This window comes from Eriocheir sinensis, chromosome 43, assembly GCF_024679095.1.
Source record: "Eriocheir sinensis breed Jianghai 21 chromosome 43, ASM2467909v1, whole genome shotgun sequence".
Taxonomy (NCBI): Eukaryota; Metazoa; Arthropoda; class Malacostraca; order Decapoda; family Varunidae; genus Eriocheir; species Eriocheir sinensis.
Window position 1 is genome coordinate 3077419 of NC_066551.1, and position 25000 is coordinate 3102418.

General features: G+C 41.2%; 1 protein-coding gene and 1 long non-coding RNA gene across 5 annotated transcripts in view; one reads left to right on the forward strand and one right to left on the reverse strand.

Annotated features, from left to right (window-relative positions):
* The window catches only part of LOC127010316 (uncharacterized), an 85963-nt gene extending 66362 nt beyond the window's left edge, over positions 1-19601 (reverse strand). The window contains exons 1-2 of one of the 4 annotated variants that reach the window (XR_007763043.1): positions 19575-19601; positions 11917-12590 (exon numbers count right to left, since the gene is read on the reverse strand). This is a non-coding gene — a long non-coding RNA (uncharacterized LOC127010316). Of the gene's footprint in view, positions 1-11916; positions 13976-18220; positions 18491-19480 lie in introns of those variants that run through there. The other 3 variants (XR_007763044.1, XR_007763042.1, XR_007763041.1) reach the window with 3 other exon arrangements.
* The window catches only part of LOC126980201 (multiple PDZ domain protein-like), a 356183-nt gene that overhangs the window by 237436 nt on the left and 93747 nt on the right, over positions 1-25000 (forward strand). The window contains exon 15 of the mRNA XM_050829835.1: positions 21232-21288. Coding sequence (XP_050685792.1) covers positions 21232-21288 — 57 coding nt within the window. The remainder of the gene's footprint in view (positions 1-21231; positions 21289-25000) is intronic.

The window sequence follows — 25000 nt, forward strand, 5'->3', positions numbered from 1 at the left end:
TCTCTCTCTCTCTCTCTCTCTCTCTCTCTCTCTCTCTCTCTCTCTCTCTCTCTCTCTCTCTCTCTCTCTCTCTCTCTCAAATCAATCTACACCCGAATATTTATTTACGTATTCCCTCCATTTATCTTCCTCCTCCTCCTCCTCTTCTTCCTCCTCCTCCTCCTCCTCCTCCTCCTCCTCTTCCATCTTCCCCAGGTAACGTAATGCTCTGAGGAATAGTTACGAGGTGGACGGAGAAAAGGAAGAGGAGGAGGAGGAGGAGGAGGAGGAGGAGGAGGAGGAGGAGTGACCTGGTTAGTGGAGGAGGCTTGTCGATCTTGTAGCCCTCCTACTCCTCCACCTCTTCCTCCTCCTCCTCGGTTCACCTCCTCTTCCTCCTACTTCCTCTTGTATATATAAAGAAGTCGATGTTTTGTAAAAGGAAGTAATATATTTTGCTTCACTTTTTCATACAATTAATGAGTAAAATTATACGTGGCCACGAAAATATGTAACTCCTGGTGGACTCCATTAGAGAAGGGAGGAAAGAAGGAGGAAAGGAGAAGGAAAAGAGTGTGTTGCGAGAGAGAAGGAGAGGAGAGAAGGAAAGAGGAGGAGGGAGAGGGAGAAATTAGGGTGGAGAGAAGGAGGGAGAGGAAAGGTGAGAGGGATAGAGATGGAGGAGAGAGAGAGAGAGAGAGAGAGAGAGAGAGAGAGAGAGAGAGAGAGAGGAAAAGTAAGATTCGTAAGAAGTTGAAAAAGCTTGAATCTATTTTTTCCTCTCCCTCTCCTCCTCTATGTCCTCCCTTGCTCTCTCTCTCTCTCTCTCTCTCTCTCTCTCTCTCTCTCTCTCTCTCTCTCTCTCTCTCTCTCTCTCTCTCTCTTCGTATTTCCAGTTTCTTTCATTCATTCTCTAAGGTTTATTTTATTTAAAGCTCCATATTTTCTTTTTCACCTTTTTTCCTTTATTTTCTTTTATATTCCTTTTTTATTATTTTTTATTCTATTTCTATTTTCACTTTCTCTCCGTTCCTTCCATTTGACAGAACGTTTCTCTATATGAACGTTCAATTTTCAGCTTATCGCTCTCTCTTTCCTTTCAATCTTGTCCCTTTTCCTTTTTCCTCCCCTTCCAGCTAAGCAATTCCACGTTTTCCTTGAGATTAATTCTGCCTCTTTTTCTTTTTCTTATCTTTTTCATTCACTTTATTTTCCTTTTTTTATTTACTTTCGTCTGGTCCTTTTTTTCTCCTTTTTCATATTTTCATTTTCACGTTTTTATTGATTTTTATTATAATTTTCCTCTTTTTCTGTTTATTTTCCCTCATTTTCTGTTTTCCTATTCCATTTTTTTCTTGATAGTAATTCTTTCTTATTCATTTCCTTTCGTCTCTCCTTATTTATCTTGTTTTCCATTTCCCTATTTTCCTTCATTTTAACTTTTCTTTTCACTTGTATTCATATTTTCCTCCTTTCCTGTTCCTCTACTTTAGGTTTTTCTTTATTTTCATTTCCACTCAATTTCTTCTTTTGCAGTTTCCCATTTCCAGTTTCCCATTCATCTCAATTATCGTTTTTTTTCCCTTCAGCTTCTCTTTTATTTTTTCCTTTCCAGCTTTCCCAAATTCAGGCCCACCTTGATTTTTATTCCGCTCTTTATTTTCATTTTCGTCTCGTCCATTTTCCCCTTTTCCTCTCTCTCCCTCTCTCTTTCTCTCACTTTCCCTCCTCCGCGCACTTTCCCCTTCTCTTCCCCGACTTTGATTTCATATTTCCCTTTTCTCTCCCTCTCACATTTTAAGTTCTCCTCCACTTTCCTCTGTTCCCTCACTTCCCTTTTTTTCCTCTCCCTCTCTCTCTCTTTCCCTCTCTTTAGCTTTTTGCCTCTTCCTCTTCCTCTTCGTTTTCTCTCACACTTTGCTATTTCACTCTCTCCTCGTTTTCCTCCTTTCTCTTTTATTTCATTTTTTTATTGCCTCTTTCCTTTCTCTTCCTTTTATCATCTTCATCTTTCCTCCATTTCTGGCTATTCGCTCTCTCTTTCTCTCTCTCCTCGTTTTCCTTTGGTCTTTTCTCTCATTGGGTCTTCGCTTTCTCCTCTTAATCTTTCCTCTCTCCCTGTATTCTATTTTCGTCTCCTTTTCTTTCCCCTTTTACCATTTTTCTTTCATTTTCCTTCCCCTCTTCATTCTGTCCATTATCTTTTCTTTTCCCTTTACTTATCTCTCATTTCCTCTACTTCGTCTTCCTTTTCTTCAAACCTTTTCCACTATCCTTTATTTCCTTCCCTATTGCTCCTGTTGTATTCCTTCTCTATCCACCTTCCTCTTCCCCTTTTCTTCCCTCTCTCTCTCCTCTCCTCCGCCTTCCCTTCCCTTAATCCTGTCCTACTCTTCTTCCTTTTCTTCCATATTTCTTTACCTCTTCTACTTTTGTCTCTTCTTAACTTCCCATTCTATCTCTCAACTTGCCCCTTCCCTCTTCTCTCTCTTCTGCTCTCTTCCCTTGCCCCTCTTCTTCCTCTTTCCCCTTACCTCAACTCTCTCTCCCTCACCCCTCCTCCTCTCACCTCCTCTTCTCCTCCTGTCTCTCTCTTTAACTTCCTCTCCTCCTGTCTCTCTCCCTAATTTCCTCTTCTTTCTCCTCCTCTCTCCTCACCTTTCCTGTTCCCTCTCCTACTCTCTTTCCTTTCCTTTCTCTTTCCTTTCCCTTTCCTCCTTCTCACCCCCCTTCCTCCTCCCCTCATCTCCTTTTTTTCTGCTTTCTTCCCTTTCCCCTCTCCTTCCTCTTTCTCCCTACCTCAACTCTCTCTCCCTCTCCCTTCCCCTCTCACCCACTCTTCTCCTCCTGTCTCTCTTTCCCTAACTTCCTCTTCTCTCTCCTCTCCTCTTACTTTTCTCTCCCCTTCCCTGTTGATACCCCACTACCCTGCTTCCTACGCCTCTTCCCTCTCCTCCTCTCTTTCCTTTCCTCCTCTTTCCTCTCTTCTCTCCCCTCTTCTCCCTCCCTCTCATCTCGCCAGTCTTTGAAGTGTTCATCTCCCCGGCGGCCTAATATCTCACATTAAGCATTTATCTGCCAGCAAGAACTGATGAGCCTTTAATGGATCCCCTCTTTCCTCTTCCTCTTGCTCCTCTTTCTTTTCCTTTTTTTTCTTTTAATTCATCTTTTTTCCACTTTCCTCTCGTTTTTCATCTTCCTTCTTTTTCCCAGTTCTCTTTTTTTCTTCAACCTCCTTTTTACTTTCTTTTGCATCATCCTTATCTTTCCTCTCTTTTTTACCTCTTCCTCTTCTTCCTTTTCTTTTTTTTCATCTTCTCTTTCCTCTCATTTTTATCTCTTCCTCCTCTTTACTTTCTTTTTTTCATCTCTTCTCTTTCCTCTCATTTTTTTCCTCTTTTCTTTTTATAATTTTCCTATTTTTTCCCTGTTTTCTCTTCCCACTCTTTGTTTTTCCTCTTCCTATTCTTTTTCTTTTTTCATCCTCCTCTCTTTTTCTCTTCCTACTCCTCTTTCATCTCTTCTTTCCTCTTTTTTTCTTCTTCCTCATCTTTCCTCTCTTGTTCATCTTCCTCCTCTTTCCTCTTCTCGTAATCCACTTCCTCTTCCTCTTCCGCGTTTCTCTTTCGTTATTTATATGTCCTCATTTGCTTCGTATTATCTTCTCCTTACCTCCTTATCGCCTCTTCTTTCTCTCCTTCTCCCCTTCCCTTCTTTTTGTTCTTTTTTTACCTCTCGTTCTTTTCGACAGAGTTTTGTTATTTTTTGGGGGGTCAGTAAAGTTAAAATGTTCCCTCGTGTGCTTATACTGTTTTAATCTTTTTTTTAATATTTAGTGTCAGTGTGCTTTGTGATTGATTTATTGTCGTCTAGAATATGTATTTTTGGTAATCCCTTTTTTTTGTTTTTGTTTTTTTATCTGCTTGAAATTAGAGCCTTTACCGGAGCAGAATATACTATAACAGCAGATAGATTAGTGGAGGACATTGGGAAAGGCCTTCATGTTTAGCAGTGAACCGGTAATAGCTGATGATGATGATGATGGGGTGTGGGGGTGGAGGTGGAGGAGGGGGGCTACGTTCTCACTCAAATCCAATGATCCTCTTACTAACATCAGATTCTATTAGTGGAGGACATTGGGAAAGGCCTTCATGTTTAGCAGTGAACCAGTAATAGCTGATGATGATGATGATGGGGTGTGGGGGTGGAGGTGGAGGAGGGGGGCTACGTTCTCTCTCAAATCCAATGATCCTCTTACTAACATCAGATTCTATTAGTGGAGGACATTGGGAAAGGCCTTCGTGTTTAGCAGTGAACCGGTAATAGCTGATGATGATGATGATTGGGGTGTGGGGGTGGAGGTGGAGGAGGGGGGCTACGTTCTCACTCAAATCCAATGGTACTTTTAACGCTTTATTCTCTCCATTATTCATCCTCCTCGATTTGAAACACTCATTATCAGCGTCATTTTGTCCTGCTAATCGTCTCTTTATGTCAAGGAGAGGGACATAGGCTCCGATTCCACTCATTGCGTACTCCCAACTCTTTATTGTTCCCATCCCTCAAACTCAAACACTCCCTCGTTCTCTTTATAACGCTTCGTGCTAATAATCGTCGCTTCATGCCCCGGAGATTGACATAAGCTTCGATCTAACTCATTTCCGTCATCGTTACGCAGAATTACGTCTCACTCTAAATGCGGCGTTATATAGTAATCTTTATGGCTGCATTATTCGCTATAGCCGCGTGTGGTGTTTGCCGCGAAGGGATTAAACTCTATATGCTCAACAGGTGACGAATATCCCGTGAAGAAATGTGTAGTGCCGAATATGTTTTAATCTTTCACAACCCTTCCCTTCCATCTCTCTTTTCTGCTCCCTCCCCTCTTCCTACTCCTCTTCCCTTTCCCCTCTCCTTCCTCTCTCTCCCTACCCACCCATCTCACCCCCTCTTCGTCTGTCTCTCTCCCTAACTTCCTCTTCTTTCTCCTCCCTCTTCTCCCCTTTCCTCCTTCTGAGTCTGACAGGAAGTATTTGCAATGCTGAAGACAGGTAAAAGGAAAGAAATTGAAGGATCAGAGGAAAGGTGAAACGGAGAAAAAGAAGAGGAAAACTAACCAAATAGAGACGTATTAAGATAATCTATTAATAACTTTCACAAGCCGCATATATGAGATTAATGATTCTGAGACTGGCAGTGCTGGCCAAACCGAGCTCACAGTGATTCATAAACGACTTACAATAAAAAATAAATAAAACTAAACTAAAACATTATGTAAAACAGATTGGATACAGAATTATGAACCACACTCAGGAAAGGTGATAGACTGACTAGATAAAAAATAAACTACATATATTAAGTATTGGTGATGCTAAGTAAGAAAGACAGGAAAATAAGAACGAAATTGAAGGAAAGGAAAATGGTAGAAGGAGGAAAATATGCACGAGGGAAAACTTGTGAGAGACTGACTAGATAAAAAAAAAAACTACAAATCAAGTAATGATGATGATAAGAAAGAAAGACTGGAAAATAAGAAAGAAATTGAAGGGAAGGAAAATAGCAGAAGGGGGAAATGGTATACGAGGAAAAAACTTATGATAGTCTCCATTCCCGTAGGTCTCCCATTTCAACTTTGGTCTTCCTCCCTTCTTACTCCCCAACGCACGCTTCCACCTGTCTCGTTCGCTCAAACTCTACTCTCCCGGTCCTGAACTTCATCTCCCTAGTGTTCCTTCTCCTCTATCTCTTTCTCAACAGAATCCCACAACCTCAACTTTGCTCTTCCTCTCCCTATTCTCCCTTCTCATATCTCTCCCTTAACGCAATTCCACAACCTCAACTTTGCTCTTCCTCTCTTCCTTCCCTTGCACTTCCATTTGTCTCCTCTATATCTTCATCTCCCTATTCTCCCTTCTCTTATCTCTCCCTTAACACAATCCCACAACCTCTACTTTGATCTCCCTCTCCTCCTTCTCCCTGTACTTCCATTTGTCTCTTCTCCATCTTCATCTCCCTATTCTCCCTTCTCCTATCGCTCCCTTAACACAATCCCACAACCTCTGCTCTCCCTCTCTCCTCCCTTACACTTCTTCCATATCATCTCTTCTACCTCTCCCTTAACTTATGAGAACCACCTCTATTTTGATCTTCTCTTCTCCTCTGCTCTTCTGTGTCTCATTCTCCATCTCTCCAATCCGGTACTTCATCTCCCTGTTCTCCCTTCTCTTCTATCTCTCCTCTTAACAGAATCCAACCTCCTTAACTGTATCCATTACGTCATTATTTAGATCCAATACTACTCTCAACTCTACTCTTTCCCATCCTTCTATATCGTCCTGGTGAACACGTAACTATATGTAAACGAAACGCTACCAAGAGGAACACACCTGGAAGAAAGATACAAATTAACCTTAAGAGGAGTAGGCCCCCTTACCTACCTGTAGCCATAAGTACGAATTACCAGCCCTTTCTCATCCCTCACCTGCCCCACCTGCTCAGAGATACGCCGTAATTAAGGTCATTACTACACCTTTGCTATACCTTTCTCCCCTCCCTCTCTCTCAGGTAACTTAGAATGCTGGGAACAAGAAACGGTGAATAGGAGGAAGTTAAAGGGGGTTAAGAGAGAGAGAGAGAGAGAGAGAGAGAGAGAGAGAGAGAGAGAGAGAGAGAGAGAGAGAGAGAGAGAGAGAGTATTGGTCCGCTCAGAACTTCAGGTCGTGGGAGAGAAGACTGAGAGTTAATGGTTCTTCTCCTCCTCCTCCTCCTCCTCCTCCTCCTCCTCCTCCACCGCAACCTCCACCCACACCAACATACACACCCTCAGGTCATATCTCCCCCACCCTACCTCCTCTTCCTCCTCCTCCTCCTCCCTCGGGATAGCAAAGTCTTCCTTGAGACATACCAGACTTCCTGCTTTTAATTCCTTCTCGTTCTTCGCCTGTAAAAGTTGTTGCACGAGAGAGATTTATTCATTTATTCATTTATTTATTTAGTTATTTATTTGATGTTTATGGAGGTGCTTGAAGGGGTTTGAAGAGGGTAAGGGTGAAGAGTTGGGTTGACAGGGAGAGTTGATGGAGGTTGGAAGGAGAGTGAGGGTTCAGAAAAAGAAAGGAGAAAAGAGGAATAGGAAAGTAGAGAAAGCCAGAGAGAGAGAGAGAGAGAGAGAGAGAGAGGGGGGGGTGAAGTTGAAAAGAGGGTGAAATGAGGTTGAATGGAAAAGTGAAAATGAGAGTCAAGGAATGAATAGAAGAGGAGCAGAGAAAGAGGATAAAGAATGGATGGATGGAAAAGGAGAAAGGGGTTAAGAGAAAGAAATGATAGAAGGAAATGAAACAGAGAGAGAGAGAGAGAGAGAGAGAGAGAGAGAGAGAGAGAGAGAGAAACATAACGGAAGGAAAACTTGTGAGTGGAAGAGAGGGAAGTGAATTGATGAAGCAGAAAACGAAGTGGAGGAAGAAAAGACAAATACGAGAAACAATTGAAGACAAGAAGAGGAGGAAGGAGGATGGAAGACAAGAGAGAAAAGGGGAATAATAAAAATGGAACAACACGACAAAAAAAAAGAAGAAGAAAAGTAAAGGAGAAAAATAATGATGGGCGGATAAGCTTCATTTCACTCGGATGTTGTAGCAAAAAAAAAAAATGACAAGAAATGAGAAGAAAGGAAAAAGGGAAAACAGGAAAATAAAAAAAAAATAAAAAAGATAGAAAATTGAAAAAAAGCAGAAAAAATTTAAAAAAGAGGAAACTAAAAACCAGAAAAGAGAAAAATAGGCAAAGATTGAAGAAGACTTAGAAATGACGCTGAATGTAAAGGGAGTGACCGATGGCATGAAGAGGGAGGAAGGGAGGGAGGGATATGAAGAGAGATAGGAAGGGAGAGAGAGGGAGGGAGAGGGAGAATAATCGTGTCCTATCTATGGGGAGAGAAAAAGAGTGAGAGAGAGAGAGGGATCTGAGGGAGATGAAAAGGAGGATGAGAATAAGAAGAGCGAGGGAGATAAGGAGAGGAACCTAGAGGAGGGAGAAGGAAAGGGAGAGAGAGGGAGACGGAAAAAAAATGTATTGGAGAGATAGTGAGAGTCAAAGGTAGAAGAGAAAAGGGCGGAAGAAAGAAGGGAGGAAAGTTATATATAGGAAAGAGGAGTGAGTGACAGAAGGGAGAAGAGGAATAAAGAAGAGGAGAAATAAAAGTAGAGGGAGGAGAGAGCAGCAAAGGACAAAGAGAGGATAAATGCTATAGGAGGGAGTCAGAGAGGGAGGAAATGGTAAGAGGGGGAGGTAGGAAGGGAGGAGAAGAGAGGAAGAGAGGGAGGGGAAGGGGGAGGTAAAAGTGGTAAAGGGCAGAGAGGGAGGAAATTGTAAGAGGGAGGAGAGGAGGAAAGGAGGTAAAGAGAAGAAGTTAAGGACAGGGAGAGAGGGAGGAAGGGAGGAAGGAGAGGAAGGGGGAAGGTAAAGGGCAGTGAAGGGAGAGGCGGGAGGGAAAGAGAGGGAGTCAGATGAAGGGAGGACAGGAAGGGGGAGAGAAGGGAGGTAGGGAGGGAATGGTAAGGGGTTAAGGACAGGAAGTGGGAGAGAGAAGGTAGGGAGGGAGGGAATGGTAAGGGGTTAAGGACAGGAAGGGGGAGAGAGAAGGGAGGTAGGGAGGGAATGGTAAGGGGTTAAGGGAGGACAGGAAGGGGGAGAGAGAAGGGAGGTAGGGAGGGAATGGTAAGGGGTTAAGGACAGGAAGGGGGAGAGAGAAGGGAGGTAGGGAGGGTAAGGAGTAAAGGAAGGGAGGACAGGAAGGGGGAGGTAAAGGGGGGAGAGGGGGAGGGGGTCAGATGCGGGGGTGGGCTGCTTGGGTGTGTGTGTGTGTGTTCACCTGCTGAGTCATACCTGAGCAGGTGATGCTCAGGTGTCCCTCTCCCCCCCCCTTCCCCTCTTCCTCCTATCTCTCTCCCTCCCTTCCGTCTCCTCTCTCCCACATTCACTCACTCCCTGCTTCTCTGTCAGCCACACTCACTTCTCTCTCTCTCTCTCTCTCTCTCTCTCTCTCTCTCTCTCTCTCTCTCTCTCTCTCTCTCTCTCTCTCTCTCTCTCTCTCTCTCTCTCTCTCTCTCTCTCTCTCTCTCTCTCTCTCTCTCACGCCTTACCTCTATTGCCATTACAGTGATTAGCATAATTTAGTTAGTGATGCATTAGTTAAGTGATCCAGACCCCCTTCCTTTGTTAAATCTCTCTCTCTCTCTCTCTCTCTCTCTCTCTCTCTCTCTCTCTCTCTCTCTCTCTCTCTCTCTCTCTCTCTCTCTCTCTCTCTCTCTCTCTCTCGTCGCTTAAGGTTCATTGTCAAAGCCACTTTCTTTTTTCTCTCTCTCTCCCTCTCGCTCTCACTTTTCTTTAACTTTTTCTTTCCTTTGCGTTCACTCTCTCCCACCCCTTTCTCTTTTATTTGCTGTTGTTCTCGTTATCCTTTTATTTCCTTAGCATTCTTTAATACTGACTGCTGTTTACGATGTTTTATTAATAGCTACGAAGTTCTCTAGCGATGTTTTTAAGTCGATGTTCCACCTTCGTTTTCTATTTTGTGTTTTGTGTGTTTTCAATATTCTCCGTTCGTCTCTTTACCCCTCTGCTCTCCCCGCCTCTCTCTTTTTTCCTTCCGTCTCACTGCATCTCTCTCTCTCTCTCTCTCTCTCTCTCTCTCTCTCTCTCTCTCTCTCTCTCTCTCTCACCGAATAAGGCAAAATCCGGTCCTCCCTTCCTTCCTTAACTGGTTCCGCTGGCGTGTTCGATCGGCCTCACAGGATGTCAAGTTCACCCTCTATTTGCGCTGCAGGTTACCCTCCCGCACCGCCTCTGGACCTAGCGACTCGACATCCAAACGGGGGTGGCGCTGCCCATGGGAACACCTGCTTCTGTGTGTCTGGGGGCCGGTGCGTAGAGAGCGAAGCATATGGCGTGGGAAGAAAAGGGAAGGGTTTTTACAGGGCTTTTACTTCCTTTCATGGGTTGTGTGTAGGCGGACAAGTCGTAAAGGGTGGGGTGCCGGGAGGGAGGGAGGGAAGGAGGGTCGTGCGCTTAGAGGGTGAGGTGTACAGGGTCAGGGAGGCAAGGAGGGAAGGGCGTTGGGTTGTATCATAAGCGTGTTGGTTGAGAGGCATTTGGCTATTCAGGAAGGTTTGTTGGCAAGAGGCATGTGGGGGAAGAAACACTCAGTTGTATCATAAGCTTTGGTAAGAGGCATTTAGCTATTTAGGCGAGATAGTTTATAAGAGGCATTTGGCTATTTAGATGGGCTAGTTAGCAAGAGATATTTGGAATAGTTGAGTGCATATGATATAGCCACGCGTTGCTCCGGTGCTCATCTCTGTCGCATCTGGGTATATGCTAAACTCAAGACTTGGGAGAAATATTCACACGTATAATAAGTATTGGTAAGAGGCATTTGGTTATACGGGCGTCCTCATAAGGGAAAGGTATGTATTTGACCATCTTAAAAGGGCTGGTTTGGGAGAGGCATTTGGCTATATCAACATGCAAGACGTGGCTGAGGGAATGGAATGGAATGGAGAGGAAGGGAAAGGGAGGAAAGGGAAGACAGAGGTGAAGGTGATGGGAAATGGTTTGTATGAGGAGAGGCGTGCACAGAAGATGGTGTAATGGAGTGGTGGGGGAGAGAGAGAGAGAGAGAGAGGTGGGGGGTGAGGAAAGGAGAGTGACAGCTGTGGTCTGCCTGCAATATTAGAATATACATAGCTCTCTCTCTCTCTCTCTCTCTCTCTCTCTCTCTCTCTCTCTCTCTCTCTCTCTCTCTCTCTCTCTCTCTCTCTCTCTCTCTCTCTCACACACACACACACACACACACACACACACACACACACACACACACACACATTTAAAGGGCGTGTACCTGACTCCCTTTGTGCCTTTGTGTGTAAATAACTGCTTTGTCATTATTATTATTATTATTATTATTATTATTATTATTATTATTATTATTATTATTATTATTATTATTATTATTATTGTTATTATTATTATTATTACCTATTATTATTATTATTATTGTTACTCTCTCTCTCTCTCTCTCTCTCTCTCTCTCTCTCTCTCTCTCTCTCTCTCTCTCTCTCTCTCTCTCTCTCTCTCTCTCTCTCTCTCTCTCTCTCTCTCTCTCGAAAAGTTATGGGCACAGAACGAAAGAGAGAGAGAGACGTGAAGAAGCGTAACAACAATCACAGTAAAGATGTACGTGTGTGTGTGTGTGTGTGTGTGTGTGTGTGTGTTGGTGGTGGGTGGAGTCGCATCCTCTTATGGCTGTCCCGCGCACCACCACCACCACACCACCACCACCACCACCACCGCCGCCTCGCATGGCCTCACACAGGTGTCAGATAATTACCGTCAGGTGAAGATCGATACTCACACATTTATATTTCTTTCACATTCCTCCACGTTAGAAACTGTATCGTACTGCGGTTATGCTGCTACTACTACTACTACTACTACTACTACTACTACTACTACTACTACTACTACTACTACTACTACTACTATGATTACGACAGCCACTTCTACTGCTGCTAGTTCTACGGTTACTAAATTACTACTACTACTACTACTACTACTACTACTACTACAACTACAATTACTTCTACGATAATGAGAGCCACTTTTACTACAATTTTACCTCTTCTACGATTACTACTACTACTACTACTACTACTACTACTACTACTTCTACTACTACTACTTCCGGTAATAATGCTAATAACACTAATAACAACAAAACAATAAGAACAAAGGACTCAAGGAAATGACTCTCTCTCTCTCTCTCTCTCTCTCTCTCTCTCTCTCTCTCTCTCTCTCTCTCTCTCTCTCTCTCTCTCTCTCTCTCTCTCTCTCTCTCTCTCTCTCTCTCTCTCTCAATAAAGGTTAATATAAAACACTTACCTGGTGCTTATCTCTTTATTGGCTCACGTGTGTCTGTTTGTTCGTGTGTGTGTGTGTGTGTGTGTGTGTGTGTGTGTGTGTGTGTGTTTGTGTTCATTGTTGTTGCTGCTGTATATCCTTTTCTTTGTCTTCGGTAATCCTTTTGTCTTTTCCTTCAGTTTCCTTTATATTATTTTCCTCTTCACTCACTTCATTCTTTTCATATTTTCATTTTTATTCACTTTTTTCATGTTCACTTTCCCTTTTTTCCTCTTCCCTCCATTTTCATATTTTCATTTTCACTTTTCCCATATTTACTTTCTATTTTTTTCCTCTTCACTCACTTCATTCTTTTCATATTTTCATTTTCTTTCACTTTTTTCATATACACTTTCTCTTTTTCCCTGTTTACTTACTTCATTTTTCTCATTTTCATTCTCACTTTTTCATATTCATTTTCCTTTTTTTCCTCTTCACTCACTTCAATATTTTCATATTTTCATTTTCTTTCACTAATTTTATCATATTCAATGAGGTTGTTTTGCCATTTTCTCCCTCACTCATTTCTGTATTCCACTTTCTTCTCTTCTTTTCCTTTTCCTTCTTCCCTCTTTTCTGTATATTTTTCTTTTTACTGTGGCGATGGGAACTTTAAGGACCATTTTCTCTTTTCCTTCCATCCTGTTTACTTTTTTCTGGGGGTGGAATAAAAATAATAATAATGAGTAAGGTAACATTCATTAATAAAAACAGCAATAATAGTAATAACAAAATAATAATAATGACTTCAGTAACAAAAGCCATTAAGAAGATTTAGTATTTATTCCTTTACGCTTTCACATCATTAATTTCCTTTTGTTTTTTTTCCTTATTTTTTTCTTTCATTAACAACAAAACTCGCTTCCTCTCCCATTCACTTTCATAATCACTTTTTCTTTCATTAACCACAAACTAACTCGCTTACTCTCCCGCTCACTTTCATATCATTTTCTCTTTCATTAACCACAAACTAACTCGCTTACTCTCCCGCTCACTTTCATATCATTTTCTCTTTCATTAACCACAAACTAACTCGCTTACTCTCCCACTCACTTTTATAATCACTTTTTCTTTCATTAACCACTAAGTCTCCTTCTCACTAACTCGCTCTCACTCTTGTATCATTTTATCTTTCTTTTTCTTCGCCTCATGAAAGACACAATATTCGATACCCAAGACCTTTCTGTATCACACTTCAACTTGCTTTTGTTCGCCTGTTTTCCTTCACTGAGCTAACACTTTTTTTTTTCTTTCCTGGTCGCTTCTATGTTTTCCTGTTCTCTCATTTCATTATTTTCATATTTTCATTTTTTTCACATTTTTTCCTATTCACCTATTTTTTTCCTGTTCCTCACTTCATTATTTTCATATTTTCATTTTTTCACATTTTTTCCTATTCACTGTCTATTTTTTTCTTGCTCCTTCACTTCATTTTCATATTTTCATTTTTTCACATTTTTTCCTATTCACTGTCTATGTTTTTCCTGTTCCTTCACTTCATTCTTTTTATATTTTCATTTTTTTTATTTATTATTTTCTGAATCGTCAATTTTTTTTAAGCATTCATATTTTTTAAGCATTCCCTTGTTTTCTTTTTCACTAATCTGACACTTATTTATTTATTTATTTATCTATCACTTTTTTTTCTTTATCATTCATTTTTTCTTCATTCCATCATTCACTTTATTTTTTCTATATTTTTTTCTTTATCATCACGTTTTCTCTTCATATATTTTACCTTATTTTTCATTCCCTCTTTTCCTCCTTTTCATTCGTTTCCTTTTCTACAATTTTCTTTATTACATTTCTCGTTTTCCTTTCGTTAATTACTTTTTTTTCTGGTCTTCATTCACACTTAACTTATTTATTTATTTTTGCTCTTCGTTCACACTTCACTTAACTATATTTTTCTTTGTCCTAACTATATAGTCGTGAAATAAATCTGTCCACCCCTCATTTTCACCCATTCTTTTTTATTTTATTTATCGAAACTACTGGCATTAAATTTTATCTTTCCCATCCCTTCCCCTCTCTCTCTCTCTCTCTCTCTCTCTCTCTCTCTCTCTCTCTCTCTCTCTCTCTCTCTCTCTCTCTCTCTCTCTCTCTCTCTCTCTCTCTCTCTCTCTCTCTCTCTCTCTCTCTCTCTCTCTCTCTCTCTCTCGGTGGTGTTATTTTTATGAATGTAACTTGGCGTGCTAACTTTAATAATTGCTTTTGAGATGAGAAAGGGAAGGAGGGAACGAAGGAAGAGAAGAAGAGAAGGGAGAGAGAGGCGAAGAAAAAAAGATGGGAGAAAATGACGACGGGAAGGAGGAAACGAAGACAGGAAGAGAAGGGAAGGGCGAGGAAAAAAAGATGGGAGGAAATGACAACGGGAAGGAGGAAACGAAGGCAGGAAGAGAAGGGAAAGGAGAAGAAAAAGACGAGTGGAAATGATAAAGGGAGGAGGTAATGATAGATAATGGGGAGGAAACGGAGGAAGGGAAGAGAAGAGGACAAAGAAAAACACGAGTGGAAGCGATAGACTGAAGAGGAGGATAAAGGGGAATACCAGAAAGGGTCATGGTTAAGGAAATGATGCGTAAGATATCGACTGGATAATAATAATAGCGATAAGGAATAATGGATGTTGAATATTAAGGTTACAAATCGAAGTATTAAATGTATTATTAAAGGTGATATACGGGTTTTTTATATTAATTGCGTGTTTGATCTGTTAATTCGAGGAAGATGAGAGAAGAGGAGGAAGAGGAGGAGGAGGAGGAGGAAACAATGAGAGAAGGGAGAGAACAATGAGGAGAGGGAGAGACAAGACAAACCCTTCTAAGTAAATCTGGAGTTAATGAAGAGAGAGAGAAAGAGAGAGAGAGAGAGAGAGATGGTGTAGAAGCCATGAATACAAATCGTGACAAGTAGAGAGAGCGAGAGAGAGAGAGATAGAGAGAGAGAGAGAGAGAGAGAGAGAGAGGACTGTTGCAGGTTGTCGAGACTAGTTAATCTACCTTACCTGGATGCTGCTGCTGCTGCTCGCTCTCTCTCTCTCTCTCTCTCTCTCTCTCTCTCAACAGGTGGATATCAAAACGAAAAAAAAAAAGTAAAACGGAGGAAAAAATAGACGAAAAAAATGAAAAAAAAGGAAATACGGTTCAGTTGTGTTATATATAAAAAAAATATATTGCAGGAAAAAAAACGAGAGAAAATGGAAGTTGGTAAAAATAATAAAAAAGGGGAAGGTAAATGCCAAAAAAAAAGGTAAAGAAAAAAAAGGAGGAGGAGAAAAAGAATTGAAGGTAGAAAATGACTGGAAATTGAAAACGACGAAATAGCATTAAAGTTTAGGAATGTTGAAAGGTAGAAGAGGAGGAGGAGGAGGAGGAGGAGGAGGAGGAGGAGGAGGAGGAGGAGGAGAAATGAATAGCTAAATAAATATATGTTGGAGTCTAGAGGAAAGAAAATAGACCTCAGGGAATACAGATAAATAGTTGAATAATGAAATAGAGAAATGTTAAGAGCTCAAATGATGAAGAATAAATGAATGATGAAATATATAGACAGAGAAGTAAAAACATAGACAAATTAAGAGTAAGATGAGGGAAAAAGAACGAAGACCAGTGAAGAAGGAGAGGAAGAGAAAGAGGAAAATAAAGAAGGGGGATAAAAGTAGTGGAAGATAAAGAGAAGAGAAAGAGGAGGAGGAAGAGAAGAGAAAAAATGAAGACAAATTAAGAGTAAGATAAGAGAAAAAGAACGAAGACCAGTAAAGAAGGAGAGGAAGAGGAAAATAAAGAATAAGAAGTGGAAGATAAAGAGAAGGAAGAGGAGGAAGAGAAGAGTAGAGACAGACAGACACCAAGTTAAGGGAAAATAATACATAGATACACAAATACAGGTTGAGGAAATAATGAAAAAATAATATCAATAACTTATACATATTAAATTAGGAACCAAAAAATGTGTTGTTTATGGAAATAAGTTAAATACAGTCATAAAGCGAGAATAAAATATAATAATTAAATAAATGAATGTAGAAATATATAACATAAACGAATAGGAAATATGGGAATAGATTTTTTTATATAGCAAAGGAAACAATGAAAAAAAAAAAACGCTAAATAACTGCTCTTAATAAATACTTAAATACAAGTCTGAGGAAATAATAAAATAGAGTAATATGATAAACTTATATATATCAAATTAGGAACAGAAAAAAAATCAGGCATATGAAAAGGAAAAAAAAAGTTAGGAAAAAAATAATCGCCTCAGTGGAAAGGTCATTAAATTAAAAGTCCTGGAATAATTAACTTGAAAGGGAAATTATAAAAAAAAGTTATCTCTCTCTCTCTCTCTCTCTCTCTCTCTCTCTCTCTCTCTCTCTCTCTCTCTCTCTCTCTCTCTCTCTCTCTCTCTCTCTCTCTCTCTTCTACGAATATCATGCGAGAATCTGACGTGTTTGGTAATTAAATTTTGCGATGAATGATTTGTTACCGAACACACACACACACACACACACACACACACGTAATGGAAGGCTGCAGTCGCGTAATCGCTTCTCCTTTTCTTCCTTCCTTCCTTCCTTCCTTCCTCTCCTTTCTTCCTTTCCTTCTTTCTTCCCTTTTTCCCTCCGGGCGATACGCAGATTAGTGTCCGTGTTCTTGTGTTGGCTACGAAATTTACCGTCGCGTTCTCTCTCTCTCTCTCTCTCTCTCTCTCTCTCTCTCTCTCTCTCTCTCTCTCTCTCTCTCTCTCTCAGTAACTTTTTTTTGCTTTGTATCTTATTTTTGTTCTTTTTTCTCATTATTGTTCTTTAAAAGTCATATTAGATTATTACTCCCTCGTCACTTTGCTTCTTTTTCTGTCTGCCATTCATTCAGTCATATATTATCTCTAACATCTTCCTTTATTTTTATCCTTCTTTGTGCTTCGTATTATATTAGTTATTTTTCTGCACTTCAATCATTCATATCTTCAATAATTTACTATCTTACTTATTTCCATCTATTCTTTATTCTTTATTTAATCGCTTTGCCCCATTTCGTTTTTTTTTTTTTTCCATTTCCAGTTCATTCAGTCCTCTTTCTGTTTTGTCTTAAATATATCTTTACTTCTATTTATATATATTTCTTTTTTTCGCGTTGGTTCGCTCAGATTTAGTTTGTCGTCTCACCCAAATTGTCATGTCTCCTTCTAGTCTTATTTTACTCATTCCTCTTATTTATTATTATTTCCGTTTTATCGTCTGTCATATCGCCGCCTCTACTGTGTGTGTGTGAATTTATTATCAACCTTACCTATCCCTCTTTTCTCATTCTTCCCGTCATTTTGCTCCGGTTCGTATATTATTTTTTTTCCATTTTCAGTCCGTTCAACCACTCCCTCTTTTTACTTTATCTCTATCCTTATTTATTTTTCGAGTCGGTTTCCTCTGTTATCTTCTATTTGTTTTATCGTCTGCCATCTCCTCGCCGCCGTCTTTTCTGTCACCCGAAGCGCACCTGTTGACGGCGGGGATGCTCGAGTTTGCTCAATCTAATACCAACGCAAAGTGCTCGAAAAGGGCGTAAAAAGGAACGTGACGGCTCTCTTGATTTCATTACCGGCGCGTTTTATGGGTAATGACGTTTTGTGTTAGTGGGGAAGAGGAGGAGGAGAAGGAGGAGGGAGAGGGAGACAAAAGGTAAAGGTTAAAGGTGTGTAGCGAAGGTAGGTAGGTAGGTAGGGAGAGAGAGAGAGAGAAATGAGGGTCAGGTAAAAGGGAAAGTACAGGCAGGAATGGGGCAAGGTTAGGGAGGAGGAGGAGGAGGAGGAGGCGAGAGAGAGAAGGTATACCCAGGTGTCGAGGCCGCGTTGCATACACACACACACACACACACACACACACACAGACACAGACACACACACACACACACACACACACACAGACAGAAGGGCGGGAATGTCAAAACAGAGCGCTTAGGTTGTTTGTTTGTTTGTGTGTGTGTGTGTGTGTGTGTGTGTGTGTGTGTGTGTGTGTGTGTGTTTTCTCGCCACACCATTAATTAATCCACTTCAACACACAAACAAAACACCTCATTATCGACACACACACACACACACACACACACACACACACACACACACACACACACACACAGACACAGACACACAAACAAAACAAACAAATCTATACACTAAACTTAACATAACACATTCTTCCCCCAACAAACACACACACACACACACACACGCGAGGAGAGGAAAGGTCACCCACAGAGGCTATATCCACCACACACAAACACTGTTGCCTCACCCTTGTGGTCAGTTCCGCTCGGTAGTAGGTAATGGTGTTTGTAAAGTTTCACACCAAAGTTTTGCCAAGTTTCAATTCTTCCTGAGATAAACAAATGTGATGGGGGCGAGGAGAAGGAAGAGAAGGAGGAGGAGAAAGAGAGATAGAGGAAAGAAGTTAGGAGGAAGAGGGTGATAACGGAGGTGATTTAGAAGAGGAAGAGAGGAGGGGAAGATAGTGAGGAAAAAGGAGGAAGAGGAAGGAAAGAGATGTGGAGATGAAGAGGAGAGGAAGTGAGATAAAGTAGAAGAAGAGAAGGAGGAGGAGAATGAAAAAGGGAAGAGAACGAAAAACAGTGGAAAATAAAAGGAAAAGAAAGAGGAAAAATGGGATAGGATGATGAAAGATAAAGAAGCAGGAAGAGAATGAAAACAGGAAAAAGAGAAACGAAAATAACGACTAGAAGAGAAGAGGAGAAGAAGAGAGATATAAGGTCATGAAGAAGAGGAGGAAGAAGAGGAAGTAGAAGATAAGAGACTGGTAAAGAGGAAGAGGAGAGGGAGATAAAAAAAAAGGAAGAGGTGATGAAGAAGAGGAAGAGGAGGAAAAGGATGAAGAAGAGGAGGTGGGAGATAAGAGACTGGTAAAGAGGAAGAGGAGAGGAAGATAAAATGAAAAAATGGAACAGGTGATGAAGAAGAGGAAGAGGAAGAAGAAGAGGAAGAGGAGGAAGAGACAGACAGACACCAGAACCTCTCTCAAATGCCTTTAATCACTGCATGTTTTTTTTCTTCTTTTTTTTTGTTTTCCTCCCTCACATTTTCGTCTCACATTCCGGTTACTGAGCCTTGGGTGTTGAGGTATGTGGAGGTGGTGGTGGAGGTGGTGGAGGTGGAGGTGGTGGTGGTGGTGGAGGTGGTGGTGTTGTGTTCATAACTTCTCTAACTGTTGTGTCTGTCAGAGAAGGGTGAAGGTGACGAGAGAGAGAGAGAGAGAGAGAGAGAGAGAGAGAGGTTGTGTAAGGAATATTTTGCTGGTCCTGCCTATCTCCTCTCTCTCTCTCTCTCTCTCTCTCTCTCTCTCAGCACCACTCACCTGTCCCTATCACCACCACCACAGCCCAAGGTGACCACCACACACACACACACACACACACACACACACACACACACACACTTGCATGGTAGTATCAGGCTTCAAATCTAACATGTGGCGCCTTCCCCCGCCCCCCGAGGCATCCCCAGGGCACGCAACAGTTGTCCCTCCCCCCCTGCCCCTCACACGCCTCCCCAGCACTCGGGGTTGGGTGGGGAGGGCCTTTAGCATCCCTCCCCGTCTCTCATCCCCGTCGGACAAGCGCGGCGTACGTCCTCACCCGACCACTGCGAGAGCGAGACTGAGGTGGCGGAAGGGGTGAAGGGGAGACTGCAGTTTGTGTGTGTGTGTGTGGGTGTGTGTGTGTGTGTGTGTGTGTGTGTGTGTGTCTGTGTGTGAGAGAGAGAGAGAGAGAGAGAGAGAGAGAAAGCAGACGGACCTTCGGAGAATTTAATCGCGAATGAAAGTCGAGTTTAATCTGTCCTTTCTCTCTCTCTCTCTCTCTCTCTCTCTCTCTTTTCTCTTATCTTTTTCTTAATTCCTTCCTTCCTTCCTTCCTTCCTTCTTTCCGTCTTCTCATTCTTCTTCTCATCTTTCACCTTCGTCTTCCTCCTCTCTTCCGTTTCCTCTCTTCTTCCTCCACTAAATTATCCTTTTTTTTTTTTTTTTTCATTTTTTCCTCCTCTTCGTCTTTTAAATTCTCTGACTCTTTCTCCCCCCCGTCCCTCTCTCTCTCTCTCTCTCTCTCTCTCTCTCTCTCTCTCTCTCTCTCTCTCTCTCTCTCTCTCTCTCTCTCTCTCTCTCTCTCTCTCTCTCTCTCCTTCGATTCTTTTCTTCTTTTTTCCTTCATTATCCCATTTTTTATTGCAGTCATTTATCTACGTCATTTAATTTCCTTCTTTCTTTTTTTTTCTTTTCTCCTTTCTTTCCTTTTTCTTCTTCTTCCTCCATTTCATTTCCTACCCTCTTTTCTTTCTTTTCTCCTTTTTTTCTATGTTCTTCTTCCTCCTCTTCCTCCTCCTCCTTCCTTCTCCTCCTTTTTCTCCTGTTTGTCCTTACTAAAGATGAATGATGAGACTTCGAAAGTATAGATTGAGAGAGAGAGAGAGAGAGAGAGAGATTTCGGATGTGACTCTCTTGTTTGCATTAACGATTTTTGGAACCATTTGTTTGTGTCGTTTCTGAGAGAGAGAGTGTAACGAGTTTTATATGGGTGTATGTGAAAAGTCAAAATGGTTATGAGAGAGAGAGAGTGCTACATGTGGTGAATATCGAGAGTTGGGTGATAAATGGATATGTTAGGTGGCAGAGAGAGAGAGAGAACAGAGGAAAGAGATGGGTGAAATGATAGGTGTCTCCCTTATGTTCGTCCTCCTCCTCGTGCGGCTCCTCCTCTTATCGCTCTTCACCTATTCCTTTTTTTTCTCCTTTTTGATCTCTCTCTCTCTCTCTCTCTCTCTCTCTCTCTTTCTCGAAATAGTTCCACGTATCTCTGTTTGGTGTTTGAAGTTAATATTTATGCTTTAGTAATCGGAGAGAGAGAGAGAGGTGGTATTTTTTCTCTCCTCCGTCATTCGAAAGTATATATTTAGATTAGAATACAATACCTTATCTCTATATACCTCTCTATTTATCTAGCTATCTGTATCGTGTTCCCGGAAGTATCACAATGTAGTCTTGTTAACAGTGGTTTGGTTTTCGCCTGGTTGTTGGTTCTTGTTTTGTGCTGTTCAGGTTAAAGGAAAACTGTACGTCGGTTTAATGGACTTGGTTTAACGTATATATAAACATTTCAAACCGTGCACTCGTATAATTACTACTACTACTACTACTACTACTACCACCACTACTACTACTACTGCTACCACTACTACTATTATTACAACTATTACTGCTGGTGCTTCTGTTTTTAACCCTTTTTTTTTCTTCTTCCACAGCTGCGTTCCCCCGACTCCGATGACCCGACGGGCACGACTCATCCCCGAAGAAGCCTGGTGAGTCACTTGTTGAGTCATCCTTCGCCTCCTCCTCTCTCTTACTTTTTAATCTTCTCTCTCTTAACTCGTAAACATTCCCCCTCTCTTCCTCACTCTCAGCCCCTTTAATTCTCCTTCTCCATTCTCCCTTCCCCGATTCTCGCATTCCCCTTCTTTTATCCCGAATTCCCTTTTATCTCTCAATCCACTTCCTCTTGCTAATACATATTCCGTGTCTCTCTTTCTCTCTCTCTCTCTCTTCCCTACTTATATTTCTTTGGTTCTCCTCCTACTTATAAACTTTTGCCTCCTTAATCCTCTTCTTACGTACTTCTAAACAGTCTCTTGTTCGTAGACTCTTACATCTTGATCCCCTTTATCTTACTCCTTAACATTCTCTCTTACATTTCTTAATTCTCTCCTTCAACTTTATATTACCTCACTTTTCATTCTTTTTTAATATTTTTTGTTCACTTGCATTTTCTTCTTTGTTACGAATGTCTTCTTCCTCCTCCTCCTTGTTTTCTCCTCGTCCTCTTTCCCTTCCTTGTTTGTTTTCTTCCTCTCCTCCTCCTCCTCCTTCTCTCCCTCTTCCCTCTCATTTTTGTTTCTATCCGTTTTCTTATTCCTTCCTTTCTGCATCCGTCTTAACATTTCTCTTATTTTCTATTTTCTTTGTATCTTTTTGCCTCCTTCCTCCTGTTGTGTATCTCTTTCTGTATTATATTCTCTCCTCTTTTGTATTTTTCATGTGAATTATATTTATGTTTTACTACTTTCTCCTTCCTTGTTACATCCCTTTCTCGCATTTTCATTCATTTATCTCCTACCTCCAATTCTCTATCTCCACTTGTTTTATTTTCTATTCTGTCTATTCTGTTTTTATTCTTCTGCTTCCTTCCTCTCTCCCTCCCTCCCTCCCTTTCGCTGTAACCCTTTGTAACATTTCTCTTCATTCTCTTCCTCAAATCGCTTCCTTTCATTCCCCTTTGCTACATATTTCTCTCTATTAGCTTCCTCCCCTCCCTTCCCCTCCCTTCCCTTCCCTTCCCTTTCCTTCCCCTCCCCTCCCCTCCCCTTCTCTTCCCTTCCCTTCCCTTCCCTTCCCTTCCCTTCCCTTCCCTTCCCACCCCTTTATCATTCCCCTGCCTCCACTTGGCTCCCATATCGTTGCACACACACACACACACACACACACACACACACACACACACACACACACACACACACAATAACTAACCCAAACTTTGTATAATGCATGCTTTCATATTCTCTCTCTCTCTCTCTCTCTCTCTCTCTCTCTCTCTCTCTCTCTCTCTCTCTCTCTCTCTCTCTCTCTCTCTCTCTCTCTCTCTCTCTCTCTCTCTCTCTCTCTCTCTCACATTCTAAACACGTGTGAGTTATCGTCTGTCTCGCTCGCTGCCTCAAAAACGAAATATTTGGGCAAACAACTTTAAGATTATTGGAAGAAAAGGAGGAATAATGGAACTAGATAAGAACATAAAATTAAAGGAAAGAAGATACAATAAATAAACGTGTGATTTAAGACGATGGGAAAGTGCAATGATATATATGTTCGAAAAAAAAATCTTTAGTTGAAGAAAGAGGAATTAAAAGAGTATAATTAGAAGACAGTAAGAAATATTAATGAAAAAGTGCATAGATGGATTGTTCACTGGCAACAACTATACATTTTAACATATGGGGGAGGCTGTGGCTGAGTGGTTAGCGTGCCGGCGCCGCGTCCCGCCCGCCGCCACAAGCTGGGATTTTTCAGTCACCGCCAAGTGGGCAAGACTACCCACATGCTGTCCTGAAGACCACCTATCAACCCGGACTCTAGATTCTCTCTCTAAAGACAGGATCAAAGATGAGCTTCGGGGGGCAGCATTGAGCCAAGCAAGATGGCGCCACTATAAACACTTGTCTGCGCCATAACGTCCTGGGGCAGACCATCAGGCCCCACCAAGATAGCTTACCGGCGCCATAGGGAAAAATGTATATATAAAAAAATAGAAACTGTATAATATAAAAAAAATTCAATCGGAAATAACACAGTAAGTAGCGGGCTTTTTTTTTTCATTATTTTTTTTAAGCCTTTGCTGTAAAAAAAATAATAATGTAAATACTAAAATACCCCATACATAAACATACCAAACTAACTTAATTTAAAGCAACAACGTATTCGCTACAAATCCGTTCGTTGCCGTTCGTTCGTTCACTCATTCCATAACGTAGTATGAACCTCGGTCTAACATTATCAGGGTGAGGGGAAGGTCCGGGAAAAAATGTAAAGGGAAAAAAATAATATAGAGGTTATTTTCGTCCCTATATTTCGCCCCGGGCAGCACCAAAATTATGGGTCTTATTTTTTTCCTCCATTAATTTCAACCGTTTGCTTTTAAAATTACTTCCAGATTAGTAGTACTTGTTTTAAAGGAGAGAGAGAGAGAGATGGTGGAGAATATTATATAAAGGAAGGTTTTGTATGTGTGTATGTATGTATGTATGAATATATGTATGTGTATGTATGTATTGCATCTGTATCTATCTGTCTGTCTTTCTTTCTCTTTGTCTATCTATCTATCTGTCTGTCTGTCTGTCTGTCCTTTTTCTTTGTCTATCTCTCTCTGTCTGTCTTTCTTTCTCATTGTCTATCTATCTGTCTGTCTGTGTCTGTCTGTCCTTTTTCTTTGTCTCTCTGTCTCTCTGTCTGTCTTTCTCTTTGTCTATCTGCCTGTCTGTTTCTCTTTCTTTCTCTATGTCTATCCATGTGTCTCTCTGTCTCTCTGTGTGTTATGTATGTATATATGTATGTATGTATGTATTTCAGGTGTATGTCTCAGTATACCATTTTTTCTGTGTCCATCTGTTATGTATGTATGTATGTATGTGTGTATGCATGTAAACGTTAATCCCGAACCGGTAATGCAGACTGGAAGAGGCATCGGTTAACACATCATGAGCGGGGCAGGCGGACGGGGAGTTTCAATTGGCGATCACATGAATAATTGACGGCGACGAGCGGGGAGAGGAATAGGATGAGAAGGGAAGAAGAATGCCAATGAAGGAACGCCATAAAAAAGAAATGTTAGTGAAAGGAATATGATGGGAATGACATGAAGGAAATATAGAGTATGCGATGTATAAGGGATGAAAAATTTAAACTTTGATTATTATTGAGTGAGAAAATACGGATAAAGAAAACTGAAGTGATGTCTTAAGAAAAAAAAATAGCAGTGAAAGGAATATGATCGGAATAACATGAAGGAAAATATAGAGTATGCGATGTATAAGGGATGAGAAATTTAAAGTTTGATCGTTTTTTATGAAGAAACACTCATTAGAACCCGACTGACCCTTTCGCCCGAGAACACATATTTCCCAAGGCTTTCGTAGGAGTTGTGGGCATTTCCTGAAGTAGTTTTCTGACCCTGGTGGTAGTGTGACCCTTCCTCTGTACAATGAACCTGAAGAAACACTCATTAGAACCCGACTGACCCTTTCGCCCGAGAACACATATTTCCCAAGGCTTTCGTAGGAGTTGTGAGCATTTCCAGGAGTAGTTTTCTGACCCTGGTGGTAGTGTGACCCTTCCTCTGTACCGTGAACCTGAAGAAACACTCATTAGAACCCGACTGACCCCTTCGCCCGAGAACACATTTCCCAAGGCTTTCGTAGGAGTTGTGAGCATTTTCAGGAGTAGTTTTCTGACCCTGGTGGTAGTGTG